This window comes from Callorhinus ursinus, unplaced genomic scaffold (genome assembly GCF_003265705.2).
Source record: "Callorhinus ursinus isolate GAN/ISIS: 27379988/994484 unplaced genomic scaffold, GSC_fseal_2.0 scaffold70, whole genome shotgun sequence".
Classification (NCBI taxonomy): domain Eukaryota; kingdom Metazoa; phylum Chordata; class Mammalia; order Carnivora; family Otariidae; genus Callorhinus; species Callorhinus ursinus.
This window is the reverse complement of record NW_027397132.1, coordinates 6,049,362-6,072,622: the sequence shown is the minus strand read 5'-3', so window position 1 is coordinate 6,072,622 and position 23,261 is coordinate 6,049,362. Positions and strand designations below refer to the sequence as shown.

General features: G+C 51.7%; 1 protein-coding gene across 2 annotated transcripts in view; it reads left to right on the top strand.

The window, feature by feature from the left end:
- Window positions 1–32: 32 nt before the first annotated feature.
- DNAAF5 (dynein axonemal assembly factor 5) overlaps window positions 33–23,261 on the top strand; it is a 47,911-nt gene continuing 24,682 nt past the window's right edge. Inside the window, exons 1-4 of one of the 2 annotated variants that reach the window (XM_073886383.1) lie at window positions 33–690; window positions 2,768–2,952; window positions 11,447–11,571; window positions 11,976–12,094. In XM_073886383.1, the coding sequence (XP_073742484.1) occupies window positions 54–690; window positions 2,768–2,952; window positions 11,447–11,571; window positions 11,976–12,094 (1,066 nt within the window). In that variant the 5' untranslated portion in view covers window positions 33–53. The remainder of the gene's footprint in view (window positions 691–2,767; window positions 2,953–11,446; window positions 11,572–11,975; window positions 12,095–23,261) is intronic. The other variant, XM_025863668.2, reaches the window with a different exon arrangement.

The following is a 23,261-nucleotide window of genomic DNA, read 5'->3' as shown; positions in this document are numbered from 1 at the left end:
CGCGGCCGTCGTGAAAGCGCCGGTCTCCCCTGGCGACGGGCAACGCGCGGAAGATGGCGGCACTGATGGCGGCGGAGGCTGCGGCGCCCCCGGGCCCGACCGAGGCGGCCGAGACGTCTGAGACGGCCGAGGCGGCGGAGCTGAGCCGCGTCCTGAGCCGCCTGCTGCCCGGGCTGGAGGCCGACAGCAAAGTGGGCCGGCGGCGCGCGCTCGAGGCGCTGCAGCGCGCGCTCGAGGCAGCCTGGCCCGAGGCACCCGACGCCGACCCTGCCGCCGCGGCCGCCGCCACCGCCGCCTTCCAGGGCCCGTGGGCGCGCCTGCTGCTGCCGCGCCTGCTCTACTGCCTGGCTGACCCGGCCGAAGGCTGCCGCGCGCTGGCCGCGCACCTGCTGGACCTCGGCCTGCGGCGCGCCGCGCGGCCCCGCGACGCCCTGCCGCGCCTGCTGCCCGCGCTTGCCGCGCGCCTGGCGGGCCCCGAGTCCGCGCGCGGCCGGCCGCCGGAGGCCTGCGAGGAGCTGCGCCTGGCGCTCGTGCAGCTGCTCAGCCTGGCGGTGCGCCTGGGCGGCCCCGCGCTCGCGCCCCACCTGGACGACGCGGTGCGCGTGCTGCGCCGCACACTGCTCGACCCCTTCGCCGCCGTGCGCCGCGAGAGCTGCCAGTGCGCCGCGGGCCTGGCGCGCGCTACGCCAGGTGCTCGCCTCTCGCCGGGGTCGGGAATGGGGGCGCGGGGAGGTGGAGGCGCGGCCGCCAGCGGGGAGCCCCTCCCGGACCCCGGAAGCAGCCGCCGCTCTTTGAGATCGGTGGTTCTCAAAAATGCAGATTCGGGGAAACCACCGCTGAAATTGCTAAAAGGGTCTGGGATGCGGTGCGTTTCGATCACTGCCCCGCGCCGGGGTGAGTAATCCAGGCGGTTGTGGTTGTAGGTTTTGAGAAACACCGCTGCAGTATTTAACTTCTCATCCCCTTTTCTCGACAGAGTCTACCTGTCTTCCCTCTTTGGGTTGGACGGCTGTCTTAAATGGAGAGAGGCCGCTTCTCTCCTGTTTTCCTTTAATCCATTTCCGTGATTTAAAAAACTCTAATCTGATCAGGACAGTCCCTTTTTCTAAGTAGCCATTTCTGCAGGATCTTGCCCCGCTTGCCTCTCCTTGCTGCCTCAGTCTGGGATGTGCAGTGGTAGGAGGCCTCTCCTTAGTCCCGTTGGGAAGGCTTCCTGTAGGACCGAACATTTAAGTTGAAGATCAGTGATCGGTTGTCAGGAGGAAACTACTTTTGAGAAATAAACTTGGCAGATCTGAGGAGCAAAAAGGAGGTCAAGGCGGCTGGAGGGAAGGAGGGCGGGCAGTGGGGCGCTGCTGGGGTTTTGAAATTATTAAATGCAGGGTGGGTGGAGGGTGTGGAGAAGGGGCTCGAGAGGCGTAGATTCAGATTTTTAAAAGATCACTCTGGTGCTCATGGAGAATTGATTACCAAGATGGCAAGAACAAATGAGGTCAGTTGGGGTCATAATTAATCCATATTTAGATGATGGTTAGCTTGGACTTGAGTAGGGGTGAACAGTCTGCTAATAGAGATGGAGGAAAATGGATTCATGTTGATCATGGAGCTGGCAGGATTTCCTGTTGAATTGGGTGAGGGATGAGGGAGAAGGAGGTTTTGGTGGACAGGAGACAAAGGAAGAACAGGGATTCCTTTTGGCCCTTCCCATTAGGGACTGTCGAGATTTCCATTGTGAATCATAAGTTTGGGTTCAAATACTGCAGAATTCTAGTAGAACTGGGGGTGAGGCTTGGGCTGGACACAGCCATTGGGAATTACAAGCTTTTAACACATTTCTCATTGACACCCCCCCGCCCACTTCACTCCCTGGTCTGTGCATCAGCCAGATTGACTGCTGCTCATGCCTTCCAGCCTTTGCATGTTCCCTCACTAGATTATAAGTTTGGGAAGTGTAGGACAGTGTGCCTTGCACATAGCAAGGTACCTGCGCACAACCCACGTGCCCGCCAATTGTTGAGTGAAGGACTGTTGCCTCTGCTTGAAGCATCTCCCTTCTCAAAACCATCTCCCTGCTCTGCCCTCTCTTGGTGAGGGGCCTCTCTTGGATCCCCATCACACTGGGAAGTAGTAGATTAATATCCTGCCTTGATCTGAGGACCTCAGGGTTAAAGAAGTCAACCAAAGCATCTCTGAAATAGCCATCTTTTGTATGGGTCTCAAGCAGTGGCAGAACTGAGGTTAGAACTCCAAGACCAGGACTATAAGAAACATTCTGGTTCCGACTTTCTGAGAGGCCCTTAAAATTGGAAGTGGAATGGCTTTATCCAAAGCAATGTTGGCCCTGCTGTCTACGGTAGCGCTGGGTGTCTGGCTTCAGGCACACCCGATGTGGGGACTTTCACAGTGTCCTCTAGACTTGATTTCTCTGCTTTGGTCAGCATCCCTCTCAGGCACCCAGTGCCACTGTCATCAGCTTCAGACTCTCCCTCACAGCTTCTGCCTCCAGCTGAGATGGGGTCAAGCCCCCAGCCTTTTCCCTTTGGTGCTGTTTGGGTCCCATGCCTGTCCTGTGCCTCTCCCAGTGCCAGGGGTACAAACCTCTACTAGGCAGGCCTGAGCCGAGTGCCGTGCCTGCAGCAGGGACCTGGGTGGGGAGAGGAAGTTCCAAGGCACAGGTGGCCTATCCTCTTGGGATCCCAGGGTGCTGGGCTGGGCCCAGGCCCCCAGGGAGCAAGCCTGGTAACTGGTGTCCTCCTCTGTCTCACAGACCACTTCCACATGCAGTCGGAGTCCTTGATCGGCCCCCTGATGCAGAGCATCTCCCACCAGCACTGGAAGGTGCGGGTGGCTGTCATTGAGGCCACGGGCACCGTGATCCAGTTCGGCAGCAGCAAGTCGGTAGACGATGTGCTTCCTCACTTTGCTCAGAGGCTCTTTGACGATGTCCCCCAGGTAACAAGAGTTTCTCCTCTGGGTGGTCCCTCCTCTTCACCAAAAGCATGCTGTTGGTAACTCACTCCTTTTTCTTTTTTAAACTGTTAACCTATTACACCAAACATCTTTTATCGTTTATCTTTATTTCAGTCACAAGGTGTTCTTAGTTCATGTCTCTGAGAAACTGGAGAGAGTTGAATTGTTTTAATATATTCGTTTTTCTTAACTGTGAGGAATATGGAAGAGGACTATTTCCTCTTTGGAAAACAGTCTGTGTGTACAGTACAGTTTCAGAGGCATCTTTAATATGCCGATCCATCAAAGCAGATTTACTTGACAAGCCACAGTGGTTGGGGTACCCAACCTGGGAGGGGAAGGATGGATCAGGGTAATCACTCTGTCGGGCCTTGGGACCCACAGAGAGACAGAGAAAGATCAGAATACTGGCTTTTGTGTTGGCAAAAGTCAGCTTAGAGGCTGTGTCATGGATCTGAGGCCACATGTACTTATAGAACTTCACAAACCCCAACAACGAGGAGCAGAGCGAAGGCCCCAGTGGGCGGGCCCCCTCCCCGGGGGAGGAGACAAGTGAAGCGGGAGCGTGTGCTTCTGGCCACGTGGGGCTGGGAGGAGCAGTGGTAGTTGGCAGAAGTCCTCCGGAGTGCTTATAAAGTGCCCCTGCCTCATGGCCGGTGGGATATGAAGTGTCCTGAGGTGGCCAAGGACTGAAAAGTTGGTGGTGTGGTGGCGTGGCCTCTGCTGTCTTGATGGTAGAAGTGTTGGCTACATGCATGAAGCACGTGTGTGCCTGCCTGTCCTGCTATCCACACACCATCTCATTTCATCCTTCACATCAGCGGCTTGCACGTCCCCTGCAGTTGGGAGGTTATGTTATCTGCTCAAGGTTGCCCAGCTGGGGCTAGCCTCTGGGCCCAGGTCTGGTGACACCAGAGACTGTTCTCTGGCACTGTCCAGCCTCCCAGCCACAGGCACACTTGAGTTTTCTTCCAAGGTACTTTGGTTTTTTTTATTTTTATTTTTTAAAGATTTATTTATTTATTTTAGAGAGCGTGAGTGGGAGGGGCAGAGTGGGGGAGAGAATCTTAAGCAGGCTCTGTACTCTAAGCAGACTCTGCGCTGAGCACAGAGCCTGACACGGGGCTTGAGCTCATGCCCCTGAGATCACAATCTGAGCCGAAACCAAGAGTTGGACACTTAACTGATTTTGCCACCCAGGCGCCCCTTGTTTTATTCTTTTAAATAGCTTTATTGAGCCACAACTCACATACTATGTAATTCATTCATTTAAGTGTTCAATGTTTTTGATACATTACATTATTTTTTTTTAAAGATTTTATTTATTTGACAGAGAGATACGCAGCAAGAGAGGGAACACAAGCAAGGGGAGTGGGAGAGGGAGCAGCAGGCTTCCCGCTGAGCAGGGAGCCCAATGCGGGGCTCGATCCCAGGACCCTGGGATCATGACCTGAGCCGAAGGCAGGCACCCAACGACTGAGCCACCCAGGCGCCCCAACATTACGTTATTTTCAAAGTATTTGGTAAAAGATACATAACATAAAATTTGCCATCTCAACCATTTTGAGATAGAGTTCAATGCATTAAGTACATTCACAACATAGTGCGACCATTGCCACCAACCAAAATTTCTTACCATCCCAAGCAGAATTGAGCAGTGACTCCCCATTTCTGCCTGCCCGCCACTTCTAATAGCCTCTTCCTGCGTGACTGCGTCTACTGAGGATACTTCATAGAAGCAGAATCCATAAGTGACCGTTGTGACAGACCTCCTCCCCTGAGTGTGATGTGTTTGAGGCTCACCCGTGCTGGAGCACGCAGCAGTGCTCCCTTCTTTTCTAAGGCAGAGTGGTACGCATGGTGTGGATGGGCCGTATTTGGTGTGCCCCTTCATATCCATGAATGGACACCTGCATTGTTGCCACCTCTCGGCTGCTGTGAATAGTGCTATTCGAACATGAAGGTGCAAGTCTCTGAGGCCAGCGTCCCTTCTTTTGGGCGTGGGGTGTAGACCAAGGAATAGGATTGCTGGGCCCATAGCAGCTCTGCCATTAGCTTATTGAAGAGCCACCAAACCATTCTCCACAGTGACTGGATCGTCTTAAATGCCCAGCAACAATGCGTAAGGGCTTCAATTCCTCTAGATTCTCCTAACACTTATTTTCTGGTTTTTGTTAATTTATAGCCATCCTAATGGGTGTGAAATGGTGTCTCAGTGTGGTTTTGACTTCTATTTACCTCATGATTAGTGACGTTGAGCATATTTTCATGTGCTTATTGCCAGATTGTCTACTTACATGCCATAAGATTCAACTCGTGGGGCTCATGATGCGGTTTTGCCTGCGGGCACGTGTGCACATGTGGATTGGAAGGGTTGCGATACCTATTCATCCACAGAAGGTTTAGAGTTGCTTAGCACCTGCTCTGGGAGTCCTGAAGAGGCAGAGGGGCCAGCGGGAGTGGTCTTGGCTCCTCTTCAGGACTGGGTGTGCCTCTCAGCCCTTGGGGCTTTAGGGGCCGGGACAGAAGGCCCCACTCAGGTGCGTGTCTGTGATGTCTTGCACCAGGGTCCAGGTGTGGCGTCCTGGTGGCATCCCAGGATGTCTGCTTCGCCTTGCTTGCCAGGGTTCATCCTCAGCGTGTCTCCCTGATTTGTAACAAGGGTATAGGCAGAGACGAAGGGACCCTCCTCCACCCAAGAACAGGTCTGTCCGTTCATGTCAGGGCCAGCTGGGTGGGTCAGCACGTCGCAGCATGAGAGGTGGGGACCCAGAGCAGAACTGGGCTCTGCCAAGGGAGGAGAAGGCAGGGTGGTAGGTCAGCGCTCATGAGAGACCTGGCTGCAGGAAGTGAGGCCCAGAATGGATTCCAGTGAAAAACAACAGCACTGCCCTGACTGGGACAGTGTCTCAGCTTGCTTGAGACAGAGCAGGGGCAGTGAAGACAGTGGCTTCCTTGTATCGCAGATGAAATGGTTTTCCTCAAATTAGTGTAGAAACTACGTACTGACAGCTTTCTATAAACAGCATAACTGTGTATCAACCAGGAGCTTCCTATAAATGGCTTAGTTATGTCAAAGCTCCCTGTAGACAGCATAACTGTGTATCAGCGGGTCCCTGTAGACAGCATAACTGTGTATCGATGGGTCCCTGTAAACAGTGTAAGTATCGATAGCTCCCTGTAAATAGTATAACTGTATATCGATAGGTCCCTGTAGACAGCATAACTGTGTATCGATAGGTCCCTGTAAACAGCGTAACTGTGTATTGATGCATCCCTGTAAATAGTATAATTGTGTATCCATAGGTCCCTGTAAGTAGTCTAAGTATTGATAGGCGCTTGTAAATAGTATAAATGTGTATCAATAGCCCTCTGTAAATAGTACAACTTTGTATCGATAGCTCCCTGTAGACAGCATAACTGTATCGATGGGTCACTGTAAGTATTGATAGGTCCCTATAAATAGTATAACTCTGTATCGATAGCTCCCTGTTAAAGTATAACTGTGTATCACTGAATTCCTGTAAATAGTATAAGTGTGTATCGATAGCTTCCTATAAACAGTGTAACTTTGTATCGATAGCTCCCTATAAACAGTGTAACTGTGTATTGATGGGTCCCTGTAAACAGTGTAATTGAATCAATGGGTCCCTGTAAATAGTATAATTCTGTATGGATAGGTCCCTGTAAATAGTATAACTCTGTGTTGATAGCTCCCTGTAAATAGTATAATTTTGTATCAGTAGCTCCCTGTAAATAGCTCTCTGTATATAACTGCGGAATAGCTTCTATCTGTTGAGCTTAAAACATGAGTGTTTGGTGCCCTGACCCTAGGTGGTAAGAGTTTGCATTTCCACAGAAGACGGAGGAAGTCTCCAGCTGATTTCTTTCTCTTTGGTGCCGCCAAAGACAACAGTTTGTTTCTTTGGTGACGGGTTTTCGCAAAATTTGGGGCTGCAACTATTTCTTGTTACTTGATTTTCCAAAACAAGTGCACTCCACTGTTAAAACTATTTTTGTTTCCACTTCTTCCCAGTGGTATTTGGTTTGCTCTATACAATTTCCAGGGCTGATTGAGGTAGGATTTCAAATCCAGCCCGGCTGCCACCCACCACCTTTCACGCTGATGCTGTGTGACCACAAAGTTCCTTACCATAAGCGGCCAGGGAAGTCATGCGCCACCTTCCTGCGTCTGCATCAGCTCTCGGGCCCTCGTGGTCCTGGGCTCTGTGGATATTTGCTGGGACTTCAGGGGCTGGGCCACTTGCAGCCCAGGGCTGTGTCAGGATCCCACCACGCTCTGTGAAGAAGGTGAGGTCCTCACTGCTTTGTCACTTGTAGAAACATCTAGCAACTCCTGTGCCTACTCAGTGCCAGGTCCCTGAGCTACATGGTGAGTGGCCACCTGGAAGTAACTTCCTCTAAGTGCTTTGCCTGAATTGACCCATTTGGTCTGTGTGGTCCTCCCGGGCGGAGGAGACTGTGATGACCTCCATCTCACAGATGGGGAAGCAGGGCAGGAGACACAGAGCTCACCTAGGGACATGGGGCACAGAACATGGGCGGTGTAGCTCCTGGAATTCTCCCTCTGGAGCTCTGTCACCTCGGGTCTCCAGGACATGTCTGAGGACATGGAAAGGGGGTGTCCCAGCAAAGCGGGCCAAGGTAGCTTCCCCAGAAAGCCCCACCCCATCCTCCTGCGTGCACCATTCAAGTGGAAGAGTACCAGCTAGGGTTATGCCATGATCCATTGTCATATGTGTCCATGACAGCCCTCGGTTGCCCCGGGGTCACCCTTACCTTCAGGAACCCCTCTGCGTTATTGCAGGTGGTAATGTTTCAGTTAGAAGCTGGAATTGTGTGTGCTCTTTGTAGTTTGGATAAAACACTTCGACCTATTGCCAAAGCACCTAGGATGCGTGACCTGCATGGGTGTCTGCGTGGGAGCCTGCCTGGGAAAGCCAGGCTCAGCAAGCTGGAGCTTGGCTGGCCCCACCTGCCCCACTGCTGGTGGCCCCGCAGGCGTCCAGGCCAGGTCTCCGGCATTTCTGAGCACCTGCCCTCTGCCAGCATCCTAGTGACGCATAAAAATGAGCAGGTCCTGCCCTAGCCCTCGCAGGGGACTGAGTCTCATGAGCTCCAAGGACTTCACTGGTGCTGAGGAATGATCGGTGTAGGGACAGAGGGGTGCATGCCAGAAGGAGAGTGTTCCCCCATCAGTTCTGGTGACTTTTTAGAGTCTGTGGGATTGGATGTTAAAACTCCAGACCCTGCGGGGTGGAGTCCTGCCTGAGTGAACTTGAGCAGGTATCAGAATCCTTGGGTCCAGTCAGAACATCTTGAAAATAGAAGCCTGTTGCTCTATCAGAGAAGGGTTACACTCTGTGGCTATTTTTGTTAGAACAGGTCTGAGATTTCTACCACGTCGGTAAAAAACATTCCATGTGTGGGTGCAGGGGAACGAGGTGCAGGGTGGCTTTGCTGGTTGTGGTGACCCTCCCCCCCGTTCCCGCTTCCCGCCTTTAGCCCCGTCTCCGACTGAAGGAAGAGGAGCAACAAAGGACAGCAGCTTGCCCGCCCGCTGCACACCTAGTAAATACCATGGTGAATCTTCTCAGACGGAAAATAAAAATGTTACAGATTCAGTTGAAGCCCCTTGTGCTAATTTTTCTTTAACAGAATTTGGATACTCTATATTTGAAAAAAAGTTGGCTTGCTAATAAATATTGTGTTGATGCTATTAAAACTTTATTTTAAAAATGGGGCTTACTTAAAATGATGGAAGGTGCTTAAAATCCAAGGCCTTCGGTCAGCATGGGACAAAGTGGTGGTCTGCAGAGCAACTTTGCATGAGACAGTTATTTGCACTCAGGTGCTGGGCAGAGAGACCCCCTTGCCTCCCCCGGCCCTCACACGCTAAAGTCTGAAATGCTCGAGCTCAAGGGAGTGAATTTGAAAAAGGTGATTTCTTCCAACGGGCTGTGCCCAGAGCTGCTGTCGAGTCTTGGTGGATGGAATGAAGAGTCGGCTGAGGGGTGCATCGTTAGCATCTGCCGAGGGCAGGGTGCAGAAATAGAGGGCCACCTGATGAGAACTGGACATTTCTTTCATCCTTGACTGAACAAACTGAGGTGAAACGTTCCAAGTTAAAGGAGAGTGGAAAATTATCTTTCGTTTTCACGTGTTTCCCCCGGCTCTGTGTGCTGATCTAACAGATCGTATGCCTACGGGTTCTCCAGCCCAACACCCCGGGATCAGTAAACCTGACTCAAGAAAGTAAGAGTGCATTTCACTTTTTTTTTTTCCTTAATTGATGGATTTCCTGCTTAGTCAAACTGTTACTTGGCAACTCTGTTCAGTGCTCTTTTCCTGAACTGGGTGAAAGGGGTAATTTGTCTCATGATAATGGTGATCAGCAGGTTTCTTGAGGCTGGCAGAGGCCTGTCTGTGTGGCTCGGGAGCTGCTGGGAGGCCAGCCCTCAGGCTCTCCCAGCTCAGAAGGGGAGACGCAAGAAGTCTCCAACCTGCAAAAGAGCCTGGATCTTGGGGGACGTCAGAGTGACTGTCCTGGGTGTGGGGCCCTCCTGTTGCCCCGACACGTGGGTAGGGTGTCATGGGTGAGCGCAGCCGGACGGGTTCCTGTGGGTCCCTACAGGTCCCTGACCCCCCAGCTGCTGGGACCACCTTCGTTAGGAGTCCTCCTGAGTGTCTGGTGCCAGGCTGGGTTGCAGTTGGATTGTGTCCATCGGGCTTTCGAGTGCCGCCAGCATGTGGTGTTGGCAGAGCTTCAAGTGTGGTGCTGCTTCGTACAGGTACTTTTTCAGTAAGAATGACCCTCAGGGGGCGCCTGGGTGGCTCAGTCGTTAAGCGCCTGCCTTTGGCTCAGGTTGTGGTCCCAGGGTCCTGGGATCGAGCCCCGCATCGGGCTCCCTGCTCCGCGGGAAGCCTGCTTCTCCCTCTCCCACTCCCCCTGCTTGTGTTCCCTTCTTACTATGTCTCTCTCTGTCAAATAAATAAATAAATGCATTAAAAAAAAAAATAATGACCCTTGGGCCTCTCACAACATTAGCTTTGAGGCACCTTGATTCCTCAGCAACCCCTCGGGGCCCTAGGATCATGCATGAGGACGACATGGAAAGATTATTCTGTGCTAAGTCAGTCCTCGCTGTTGCGGGTGTCCGGTTGTTTCTAGGTACTTGGGCCTCTCTAATCGTGCATGTTTTTGTTGAAAGAATAGCTGAGATTCTCTGGGATCTTTAGTTGTGGTTTTGATTGTTAATTACATGCTTATGTCGTTAATAATAACCACCCTTTTATTTCATATTGTAACTTTTCATTTTAAAATAGTTTAACACAAGAAGTTGCAACAGTAGCAGGAGCCCGAGGGCCCTGCTCCCAGGCTTGTTTGCCTCCCACGGTCTGTGCTGTTTACACTGGCGGGCAGGTGAGTGAGCCAGGTGCCAGGGGCCTCCTGCGTGCAAGCACTGTGCCAGGTGCTTTCCCTGCTCGCCAGAAGCCAGTGGCACGTGTCCTGTTATTCTCTTTCCAGAAGGGAGAATAAGCTTTGGAGAAGGCATCAGGGCCAGGTTGCACTCTGCTTATCTAGCTGCCTTGCTGGAGCTGGGCTGAGCAGCCCACCCCAAGTCCAAGTGCCTAAACATGCACCCTAACCTGGGTGCTGCCTGGGGCACACTTCACCTGAAGCCCCTGCGAGTGTTTCCTCTCCCATTGGCAGCCCCAGCCAACAACAGACACACACCACCAGTGGTCGGCCCCCTTGCCCCTGGTGGGACAGCCGTGGTGTGGTGCCGTTGTGCTCCTGAGCCCCCCAGGATTCAGCCGAGCCACATCTCTGCTTGGCCTCTGCCCCATCCTGCTTCCCTCCCATGATGATTTAGGGTGCCTGGATTCCCACCTCAGGCTCTGCTCTCAGGGAGCTAGACCTTGAGCACCTGGTGTGTTTCTAAGCTCGTTTCTTCCCTGTGGTGGACAAAGTGGGCAGAGGCATGCACGTCACCTCAGGTCACCAGCAACAGAGCTGGGGGTGCCCTGCTGGCTTCCCCAGGAGGCCCTGGAGCTCCAGGACTGGAGGCCTTGGCGGTTTGGCGCTGCAGGCTGACATTTCCTGGTGGCTTGCCATCTGCTGTTTAAACACCCACGGCGAGAGTGCCCAGCCTCGCTGGGAGGGCCCCATGCAGAAGACTTCGCAGGCGCCCTGCGTTGCCCAGGGCAGCAGCGTGGCCCTGCGCTAGCCAGCAGAGGGTCAGGCCGCAGCCCAGGGATTGTGAGCTCTCTCCAGCAAGACGAGGTGGCCCTGACGTTTTCTCCAAGCCCGAGTGTGGACGGCAGAGCTGCTCTGGGACCTCAGGCTGGCGTCTGGCCCCCACGGGTGTGCACAGTGGGCCCAGCGCCACCCCGTGGTTAGCCTCCGCGTTCTTGGTGCCCGGCTGAAGCCTCCCCTTGCCTTTGCGTGTAGGTGCGGCAGGCGGTGACTTGTGTGGTGGGGGGCTGGCTGCTGGACCTGCGGGACCGCTATTCCTTCTTTCACAAGCTCATCCCGCTGTTGCTGAGCAGCCTTGAGGACGACATACCTGAAATTGCGTAAGTGCTGAAGTCGTGCTGGTGGTGGCCGTGCTGGGGGGGACTGTCGGGCCTTCGGTTTTATGGGGCTCAGAAGCCTTAGCTATCGCAGATGTGGGTCCCTTTATTTTCTGGATTATCTGTCACTGAGAGCCGTGGTTGTTGCTCTGCTCCCACAGGGTCTCTCCCGGAAGCCCACCTTGTCCCCTTGTTCACAAAGAAGGTTTCCTTGGTTTTTAAATAGCCTTGTGTTTGTAGTGCTCAGGGCACACACGTAGAAATCGGTCATGGTCTCGTGCCATCAGCAAAGGGCTCAGGAGCCCGATGGAATTCCTGACCCCCGCGGGGAGAGACTCAGCGCCACGTCCGCAGGCCCCACCGGCTGCACAGGACCTGCCTGCCCTGACCCGTACATTGTGCTGCAGGCTCGCGGCCGCTGGCCTCTGGGAGAAGGTCGGCCTGCAGTGGCAGAGAGAGAATGAGGACGACCTCAAGGACAAGCTCGACTTCTCCACCCCCCCCCCAGCCCATCACCCCTCACCAGGTGAGTGCGAGGGGAGGGTCTCTGCCCGAGGAGAAAGGTGTGCCCCAGCGGCACTGCGGAGCCGCGTGGAGCCCGGGCTCAGGCAGCACGCCCCAGACAGGCGCTGCAGGCAGGAGGAGTACCCCAGCCTCCAGTGCCATTCAAGGCCATGAGCACGCCTCTGTGGTGCCCTGTCCTCCAGGCCAGCTTTATTCAAGGGAGCGTGTGGCCGCCGCGGACGCACTGGGCTGTGAGCATGGGCGGCTGCAGCTGCCGTAGGTGCAGCCCTTAGATTTGGGGTGAGGTGCGCACTCCGAACAGAGGCTCCCCCTCGTAGCCTTCCATCCTTCCCTCATGGTGGTTCCCTGCCGCGCCTCGAACACACGTGTGTCGTGTGTGCGTGTGTCTCCCGCGCACCTGAGTCCCATGTGAGCGGTGTTGGCGAGGAGCCCACCCGGCCCTCCCCCTCCTCTGCCCTGCGGACCCGCACACCTTTGTTTCTTTTGTTCTGGAAAACACTTTCTTGTGGAGACGAGGCATCTCCCGGTTGCCATCTATCTGCCGAGAGTCTCCGTAGAATAAAACGCTGATGAGGTTCACGCAGGCAGGGGCCAAAAGCGGTAAAGACGCACCCCGTCAGAGACCACAGCTGTGTGGGAGCCCGCGGCCCCAGTGCCCTGGCGCGGGCGCCGCACACCGCAAGGCCAGCGAGGAGACAAGCACTTGTAGGTTGTATTTGGTGTGATGTTGACTTTGAGGCCCCTCCTCCCTCTTAAGCCTGCGAGGGCAGTGACTGTGATTCTTCCTGCTCAGCGTGCCTTCTCAGGCAGCCTCGCCTCCTGCACTGCACGGTTGGTCTGAGGGGAGATCACACATATTTTAGAAAAGGGACAAAAATTAGGTGCTAGCAGGGATTGTTCTCATTTAGTAAAGTCCGACAACATAACGTCTTTTTAGAAACATAGGCCTTAGACATAAAGGTTGCTGTGGTTTTATTTTTAAACCCGACCTCATTGCCTGTGAGGGAAGCGCAGTTCTGAAGGGGGTTCCTGCCCCACCTGTGTGTGCCCTCTGTCTGCCCAGAGGCAGCGTCTCGCTGATCGGCCCTGGCGGCAGCCTGTGCACTCTGCTTACTTATGGGCAGTCTCACCAAGGCTGGGATACGGTGACCGACCTCGGATGTGAGGTCCGGGACGGCTCCCTCCCTGGTCCTGGACAAAACCTGAGGCTCTCTGCTGATAGCACTCCACGAGTCACCGTGGCTCTTTGCCCACACGTGGTCTGCATACACAGGGCTGTCCTCCTGCTGCAGAGACATTTGTACCCGGTGCTGGCGTGGCCTTGGGTCTGCTCTCAGGTCACCCTGCAGAGTGGGGTGCAGGGGCACAGCAGGCTGGCAGCGAGGGATAGGCAGCCTCCAAAGGCTTGTTTCAGTCCAAGCAGAATGAATTTAGAATGAATTACAATCACGTTGGCAGGATCAGGGCGCCTGGGCGGCTCACTCGGTTGGGCATCCCTCTTGGTTTTGGCTCAGGTCATGATCTCAGTCACGGGGTCAAGACCCATGTTGGGCTCTCTGCTCAGTGGGGAGTCTGCTTGTTCCTCCCCTTCCCCTCCCCCCACTCACGCTTTCGCTCTCTCAAATAAATAAAACCTTTAAAAAAAAAGTTAGCAGGGTAAGCACTAGATTTTGTTAGATTGTGGACAATTTTCTCCTAAAATTACTTCTTTAAAATTGGAATTTTATTTATTTATTTTTTTAAAGATTTTATTTATTTATCTGTGAGAGAGAGAGAGCGAGAGCAGGAACACAAGCAGCAGGAGTGGGAGAGGGAGACGCAGGCTTCCCACCGAGGAGGGAGCCTGATGTGGGACTCGATCCCGGGACCCCGGGATCATGACCTGAGCTGAAGGCAGACGCTTAACGACTGAGCCACCCAGGTGCCCTAAAATTGGAATTTTAAAATCTAAGTTTTCAGATTCTTTTTACACCATTTCACACGTCAGATTTCATCAGCCACTTCCTCGGAACCTTGCCACTGGCCACCTGCTTCTGCACACACACGGCCCCCCTGCCGCCCCCGGCTCAGCCCCCGGCCTCCCCTTGGGTCCTACGCTGTCCCCCACGCCTCGGCCACACCACAGCCCCGTGAGATAATCCCTGTCAGTACCCTCACCCTTCGAAGGTCGAATCTGACAAGCACATCGCTGCATGACCACCACGCGGTAGGATCCGGGGCATTCTGTCAGCCCCCGACCGTGCCCGGCCCCTGCTGCCGGCACTCCCTTCCCTCTGTGTGGTTGTCTCCCAGGACGTCGTCACTCACACGGTGCAGGCCGCCCACAGCCTGTCTGACTTCCAGCATTCAGCCCCTGAGGCTTGTCCGGGGGCCTGCCTTCCTGCTGTGGGGAGCATTCCCTTCCGTGGATGCACGTGGCTTACCTCGGGCCGGGTAGGCCGGGGGAAAGGACGTTTGGGTCATTTCCGGGTTTTGGTGATTTCGAACAAGGGTGATCTAAGCACTTGTGTACGGTCTTTGTGTGAACTCAGTTCACTCTTTGGGTTAAGCCCCGGGGAGTGGGACTGCTGTGAACTGGGAGCTGCCTTTCTCCTGCTCTGTGGCCGGCTGCACGTTTGTGTCCCACCTGCAGGGGGCGGGGTTCCTGTCGGTCCCCATCCGCACACTCAGTGGCACTGGGCCTGGCGTGTATGTTATGTGCTCACGTCATGTGCTTGTCCACATCCCTTCCTCCGTCAAGCGTCTATTCAGACTTTTGTCCACGTTAAATTGGGTTGTTATCTTATGATGGAGTTTTGAGAATTCGTCATCCGTTCTGCGTACGACCCTCTGTTGGATCTGTGTTCTGTGACACTTCTCTTTGGATGGGTTCCCTCTGACGTCCCCAGCTTACTGGCAGCCGGTGGCCCTGGCGGGACCTTTCCCCCACCCCCGCTCCCTGTGACTGACGTGGCCGATGACTCCCCTCCTGTTTCACGTGCCCCGCTCCCTGTCCTGATAGCACACTTCTCTAAGTGTGGACGGACAGACTTAATGAGGTGCACAGCTCACTGCTGCGGGGCCCGTGTCCTGTCCAGTCTGGGCTTGGTCCAAACACTGGGCCAGAGTCTTACAGAGCCCCGTGTCTGCTTTGCTGAGAAAACAAGGTGCACGTAGCACAGACCATCATCTGTCATCACGCTGTGTGCCATTTGACAAACACAAGTTTCCTGTTCCAAAATGGAAATGAAGGTCCACTTTTAAAACCCAGCTATGTGTTGGGAAGATTGGAAGGGCGTCATTTACTGTCCCCGAGTCAGTCATTCCCTGAACAAAGTGCTCTTCTGGGGCAGAAGGGCAAGTTCATGCTTGGAGAGGATCTGCCCATCTGTTGCTGCCTGAACCGCCAGCAGCAGGATCAGGTGGTGACAGTGGGTTCCGGAGTCCTTTCTAAAAGCTGGAAATTAGCCTCCTGTTTAAAACTGTTTTCCTTGGTGATGCTTGAGTGAACAGGGAAGCACCTCTTCATAATGATGAATGGCTTGCCAGATCTGACGCAAGAGAATAGAGTTGGTTTTTTCCCCCCATTTTAGGAATCAGTGGAGTTCCGTTTGAATAACTACCATTGTAATGTAGATCGCGTTCTTATGCCCTTCAGGGTTTTCATGTTTTCTTGAGAGCTCAGACCTGCTCTGCTTGTCTGTTTCATCCAGGTATTTGGAGAGGTGGAAGTTGTCAGAAAAGGTACATTGTGCAGAGGAGAGATGGGGGGGCGGGTTTGCTCTGGGGGGACCAAGTGAGGGTCTGTGGCATGGAATATTACCCACTTGAGCTAGCCTCAGGTACTAGGGAGCAGCGTAGCTCCCTGTTTGGTGCTATAGGAGAAGGGTGGGTTCCCACCACTCAGAGGCTGCAGGCAAATCTGGTTTTCCCCTTATCAAGTGTTGAGGCACCCAGGCCCAAAGGGGGTAGTAGCTTGTCAGGACCTGCACCCAACTGAACCAGGTTCAGGTTCACACAGGTTCACGCAGCTTCAGGTTCTCCTTGGTGACCCTCCCTTACACTCTTCCCGATGTCCCCTGCCTCCTGCACTGAGGGGTCTCCCATTTCTTCAAGGAGGTCAGTCTCTTGTCGTTTCTGAGATACCTCTGCTTCGCAAACACCTGGAGCCTTGTGCAGAACACCCAGTGTCATCCTGCCTATTTGTGGTGGTTTATAAATACATAGTACAGGGTAGGTCTGCCGTCTGAGTTAGATAAACTTGGTAAAAACAAAACTGATCATCTGTTTTTCTCGTTGCAATTAAATTACACTTTGTCTAACTGTTCAAAAACCAAGCCGATTTAATGTTCCATATGCTTCTGGCCCAGCTTAGTCAGGGTTTGGTATTGACCTCTCCTTGAGTTAAAACTCCAGTATGGTGGGGGGCGCTCTGCCCATTTGCAGACCACATCCCTCCCCTGAAATCAGGACTCATGTCAGGCTGCTGCTGTCTGCACCCGGGATGTCACCCCCAGGCCCAGCAACCCCCAGGCAGGGCTCATGCTCCTCATGACGGCAGGGGCTGTGCAGAGCTCTTTCGGGGGGTTCAGGCCTGCCTCATGGGCACCCGCCCAGATCAGTGATAAAGCCCCAGCTGAGCTGATCGGGGAAAAATGACCTTGGGAAGAATCGGGCACCTGAGGGGAAGACAAAGCTCACCTGGGCTTTGAGTGAGGGTTTGAACTCTGACCCTCAGACCTGAGAGGTCAGTTCCCAGAGCCTCTCTGCCTCCTGTGTATACAGACTTGAGTTTTGACACCCACCTGGCTTTCACTTTCCTTCCCAACCCACCTTTACAAACGGCATCCCCTCCTTAGGTGACGCAGGATTGTCATGTTGCTCCTGACCTTCACCATTGGTTTCTGCGAAAGTTAAGCAATTTTTTGTTGCCATCGTATTTAATTTTGTTTCAATTATGAAAACAAATTGGCTTTACGCGTATTTGCGTCTGGTCTGCTTGTTGTAAGGTTGAGCAAGCCTCGTAACCGCAGCTGGTTCTGTGGGGCTGAGCCAGTACACCAAGCCATCTGCCCGCCCCTCTGCTCCTTGTCCACCTGAGCTGTCTTTGCATGCTTGCTGCTTGCGGAAGTACTGCAATTATGTTTTCAAAGAAAAGATTAGTAGATAGTGGCTGAGTTGTAGTCTGGACTCTGGACATAAGAAGTTAATCATCGCTCAGGCCTCCGGCGCTTCCTGGGATTCCAGGACAAACAGAAACACTGACCTTGCGTTGTTTCCTAAAATCAACAGTAATTACATATGGAAAGAGAACCCTCACACATTGCTGGTGGAAAGACAAAACGATGCAGCCTCTTTAGAAAAGAGTTTGGGAGCTTCTTGAAGTGTTAAACATGCACTCTCCGTGTGATCCCGTGACCCAGCTGTCCCACCCCAGGTAAACATTCAACAGAGATGAAAACCGCCCCCCCCCAAGGCGTGTGCATGCATGTTCACAGCAGCATCATTCACAGAGCCCCAGAGTGGGAACAACCCAAGGTCCAGCAGCTGGAGCCTGGATCAACAAGTGTGTCTGTCCATGTGCCGTGCTGCAGGGCTCAGCCGTGAATAGGAATGAATTTGGACGCATGCTGCAACATGAATGAAGCTCAGAAACATCATATTTAGTGAAAAAGCTCATTCATATGAGATCTCTAGGAAAGATGGAACTGTAGGCAGGGAAGGCAGACCCGTGGCTCCTTGGGGGCAGGTGAGTGGTTGACCACGAGCAGCACGGCGCCCTGGTCGAGCTGGGAGTGTTCTGAGACTGTGTGTGCATCGACTCAGCTCACGGGGTTGAGAGTAGCTTCGACGACACATAGGTCACACCTCAGTAAAGCTGTTTCTAAGAAACTCACAGAGGCTGTGTCCGTGTTAGCGGTCTGTTAGTGTTCAGTGAGCATTTCCTGGGGGCTCCCCACCCACGGTGCAGAAGACAGCAATTCGATGGCCCCTTCCCCTGCCTGGGACTCAGTCTCCAGGGATAGCCCTACAGTGATGGGCCTTGGAGCCACCGCACCCTCAGGGTGCAGGTGCCAGTGAGTCCCACTGCCCGGGAAGAAGGGCACCCTGACAGCAGGCTGCCGGAGGGGTGGTGGTTTTGGGTCACGTCTGGGTTGAGCATCTTGAATGTAGGAGCTGCTGAGGATAGGGCCGGGTCTGGGGCTACCCTGGCCACAGGCCATGGCTCGCCCGAGGTCTGTCTCGGGGTACAAGTCTCTGTGCTTGGCCACCTAAAGCTCTCCCAGGATTAGGAATTGCTGCCATGGCTCGTGTGTGCAAGGGTCATAGCTGTTGACAGTGCAGAAGCTGCCTGTGTCCCTGGGCCTGGCGAGCACCCCATGTACCACGAAGACCTGCCATCACCAGAGCTGAGCCACATGTGATGTGGGGAGAGTGATGGGAACAGCCAGGCCCAGAGGCATGTGCCCTTGTGTCTGGACGCAGCAGCCGTAGGAGTGGTATATCCACCCTGGGGAGCGCAGTCACTGTGGGCAGGGTGGGATCCCTGGGCAGCTTAGCTCTTTATTCTCTTTGGAACTATTTGGTTGGTTGGTTGTTTTTTAACTTTGGTTTTGCATTACTTTTTTGGAAAGAAAAACAGAAAAATATCTCTCTTAAGCAGTGCTGAGTTCATACCCTCCTTGTGGGCAAATAAATACGTGGAGGTAGACGTAGGTAGATGGGACGGGCTTCCTGCATGTCAGAACACTGAGCATGGCCTCTGACCGTTTGTAGGATTTGTTCAAGTTATCAGAAATATGCAAACAGATGTAGTACGAAGATGTTCATCATAGTGTTAATTATAACGAGCGTCCATAGATTATAAAGCTCTGTTCTCTTAGCTACTTAAAATCATACCCTGGATTCTCGAGTATTCTTTTGGTGAGTGCTGAACGAGAACGGTGACGGGAACGTTCTGTTTGCCATCGGGACAGTACTACTGAGCACTTCGTGGGACCGAGAGGACCGAGAAACTAAATTGTTATTTATTTAAGCTTGATGAACTTCAGCCATGTGTGGCTAGCAGCTACCGTGCTGGCAAGTTCAACTCTGGCATCTAGAATGGGGTGGGGGGCCCACTTTTCCTGTAAAGGACCATACGGTCGGTGTGTCCGATGTAGGGCCACATGTGTGTGTCACAGCGGTTTCGCCTGCTGGGGTGACGTCCCCACGGCCCTGGACAACAGTAACTGAGCAGGCATGGCTGCATCCCACTGCCACTTGATTCCCAGAAACAGACAGCAAGCCACATGTGGCTTCAGAATATTGTCATTTCCACTCCATTACGTAACACAGAACAGTGGGCTTTAGAACACACACGTAGTGAGGCCCCGTGTTTCTTTGCAGTTACCGCGTAGGTCCTCATGTCCCCAGGCTTGTGCCACCAGCCGCCCTGTTTCATGTCCCCTCGTCCAACAGACTTACCACGGTGGATACGCCATCAGGAGCATAGTATCGTTTGCTTGTTCGTTAACAAGCGCATGTAAACAGCCAACATAGAATCACTGGAACTAATTTTCTAACATAGCATAAAAATAGAAAAGTTAACAGGGAAAAAAATGAAAATGGGGTCTCATGGTAAAACTGGTGCTTACTAAAACACCCTCTAAACTCTGACCTGTCATGATTTCATCATCTTTAGGGTCTTTTAATTAAGAACTTCTTACTAAGTTTTTATTTTAATTCCGGTGAGTTAACATACAGTGTTCTTTTAGATTCAGTGTATAATAGAGTGACTCCACACTTGCCTGCATCACCCAGTGCTCATCATCAAATGCACTCCTTAATCCCCGTCGGAGGCAGTCACCCATCCCATCTCCCACCTCCCTTCTGGTCACCGTCACTTTGTTCTCTAGAGTTAAGAGTATGGCTGAATAATATTCTAGTGTGTGTGTGCAAGTATGTGTGTATACATTGCATCTTCTTTGTCCATTCATCAGTCAGTGGACACTTGGGCTGCTTCCATAGTTTGGCTATTGTAGATAATGCTGCTATAAACATAGGGGTGCATGTCTCCCTTTGAATTAGTATTTTTGTGGGGTTTCTTGGTAAATACCTAGTAGTGCAATTGCTGGATTGTAGGGTATTTCTATTTTTAATTTTTGAGGAACCTCCATACTGTTCGCAGTTTGCGTTCCCAGCAACAGTGCATGGGGGTTCCTTTTTCTCCGTATCCTCGCTGATAGCCACTGTTGCTTGTGTTGTTGATTTTAGCCATTCTGACAGATGTGAGATGGTACCTCATCATGGTTTTGATTTGCGTTTCCCTGATGATGAGTGATGTTGAGCATCTTTTCATGTATCTGTTGGCCATCTGGTTGTCTTCTTTGGAGAAATGTCTGTTCATCTCCTCTGTCCATTTTCTTATTGGATTATTTACTTCTTGGGTGTTCAGTTGTATCAGTTCTTTATGTATTTTGGATACTAACCCTTTATCAGAAATGTGATTTGAAAATATCTTCTCCCATTCAGTAGGTTGCCTTCTAGTTTTGTTGATTGATTTCTTGGCCATGCAGAAGCTTTCTATTTTGGGGCACCCAGGTGGCTCAGTTGGTTAAGTGTCTGCCTTCGGCTCAGGTCATGACCCCAGGGTCGTGGGATCAAGCCCGACATTGGGCTCCCTGCTCGGCGGGGAGCCTGCTTCTCCCTCTCCCTCCTCCTGCTGCTGCCCCTGCTTGTGCTCTCTCTCTCTCTCTCTCTGTCAAATAAATAAAATCTTTAAAAAAAAAAAAAAAAGAAGAAGAAGAAGAAGAAGCTTTCTATTTTGATGTAGTCCCAATAGTCTATTTTTGCTTTTGTTTCCCTTGCCTCAGGAGACAGATCTAGAAACATGTTGCTGCAGCCATTGTCAGACATTACTGCCTGTGTTTTCCTCTAGGATTTTTATAGTTTCAGGTCTCACGTTTAGGTCTTTCATCCATTTTCAGCGTGTTTTTGTGGATGGTGTAATAAACTGGTCCAGTTTCATTCTTCTTAATGTTGCTGTCCAGTTCTCCCAACACCATTTGTTGAAGAGACTGTCCTTTCCCCATTGGCTCTTCTTTCCTGTTTTGTCAAAGCTGAATTGACCATAGAGTTGTGGGTTCATTTCTGGCTTTTCTGTTCATCTATGTGTCTATTTTTGTGCCAGTACTATAAAGTTTTTGATGACTACAGCTTTGTGATATAACTCAAACTGTAGAATTGAGATGCTTCCAGCTTTGCTTTTCTTTTTCAAAGTTGCTTTGGCTATTTGGGGTCTTCTGTGGTTCCATACACATTTTAGGATTGTTTGTTCTAGCTCTGTGAAAACGTTCTTGGTATTTTGATAGGGATTGCATTAAACATGTATTTTACTTTGGGAAGCATAGACATTTTAACAATATTCGTTCTTCCAATCCACGAGCATGGAATAGCTTTCCATTTCTTTGTCCTCTTCAATTTCTTTCATCTGTGCTTTCTAGTTTTCAGAGTATGGGTCTTTCACGTCTTTGGTTAGGTTTATTCCTAGGTATTTTATTATTTTTGATGAGATTGTAAATGGGATTGCTTTCTTCATTTCTCTTCTGCTGTTTCATTATCAGTGGACAGAAATGCAACAGGTTTCTGTACCTCGATTTTGTATTCTGTGAGTTTACTGAATTGGTGTATCAGTTGTAGTTTTCTGGGGGGAGTCTTCCGAGTTTCCTACATAGAGTATCATGTCATCTGGGAATCGTGAAAGTTTCACCTCTTCCTTACAATTTGGATGCCTTTCATTTCTGAGGCTAGGACTTCTGGTACTGTGTTGAAGAACAGTGGGGAGAGTGGACCTCCTTGTCTTGTTCCTGACCTTAGAGGAAAAGCTCTCCGTTTTTCCCCATTGAGTATGATGTTAGCTGTGGTTTTTTCATGTATGGCCTTTATTATGTTGCGGTATGTTCCCGCTAACCCTACTTTGTTGAGGGTTTTTCCCATGAATGGATGTTGTACTTTGTCAGATGCTTTTTCTGCATCTATTGAGAGGATCATATGGTTCTTGTCTTTTCACTTGTTGGTGTGATGTATCATGTTGATTGATTTGCAAATACTGAACCACCCTTGCAGCCCAGGAGTAAATCCCATTTGTCCATGGTCAGTGAGGTTTTGTGTTTTTGTTGTTTTTTGTTTGTTTGTGTTTGTGTTTGTTTTGTTTTTTAGAATAGGAGGATGGGGGGTGGTAACGGAGGAGCAGAGGGAGAAAGAGAGAATCTTCAGCAAGCTCCATGTCTAGGGCAGAGGCCAATGCGGGGCTCAAACTCATGACCCTGAGATCATGACTTGAGTCAAAATCAGGAGTCGTCCCATCAACCAACTGAGCCACCCAGGCACCCCCATGAGTGTTTTTAATATATTGTTGGATACGGTTTGCTAGTATTTGTTGAAGATTTTTGCATCCGGTTTCATCAGGCATACTGGCCTGTAGTTCTCTTTTTTTGTGTGTGGAGTCTTTCTCTGGTTTTGGGATCAGGGTAATGCTTGCCTCATGAAAGTTTTCCTTCCGTTTCTATTTTTGGAATAGTTTGAGAACTGAGTTTTGATTTTTGTAGATCAAACCTTTTTTTTTTGTAGAAATTGACAAACATTCTAAAATCACCTGGAAATGCAGAGGACCTAGGGCCGCCACCACTTTGACAATGAAGAGCAAAGATGAAAGGCTAACACTCCTTTTTCAGAGTAACCCGTGGAGCGAGAGCACAGGACTCCAGTCCATGTGGGGCTGGCGTACAGAAGACAGTGGGCGGGAGGTCAAACATTCAGAAGCAGATGCCCACATCTGTGGACAGCTGATCTTGGACAGGCTCCATGACAGTTCAGTGGAGAAAGGATGATCTTTCAACACTGATCACTAAAAATAAATAAATTTCAAAAACAATCCAATTTCATAGTGGGCAGAAAGGTTTTTTAGGGCACCTCACCAGCAGAGATATAAATGAGCACATCAGGGAGTGAGTGTGAAGCCAGATAAGCACCACACAGCTTCTCAGTGGCTTTCACTGAGGACGGGCCACCCAGGCACGGTTGAGGACATGGAGGAGCTGAGCCCCTGCCCAGGTGGTGAAGACAGGAAACAGGGCATCCACTTTGGAAAACCGCTTGGCAGTTTCTTCAATCAAATGCTGCCTCCTGTGGAACCTAGTGGACGCAGC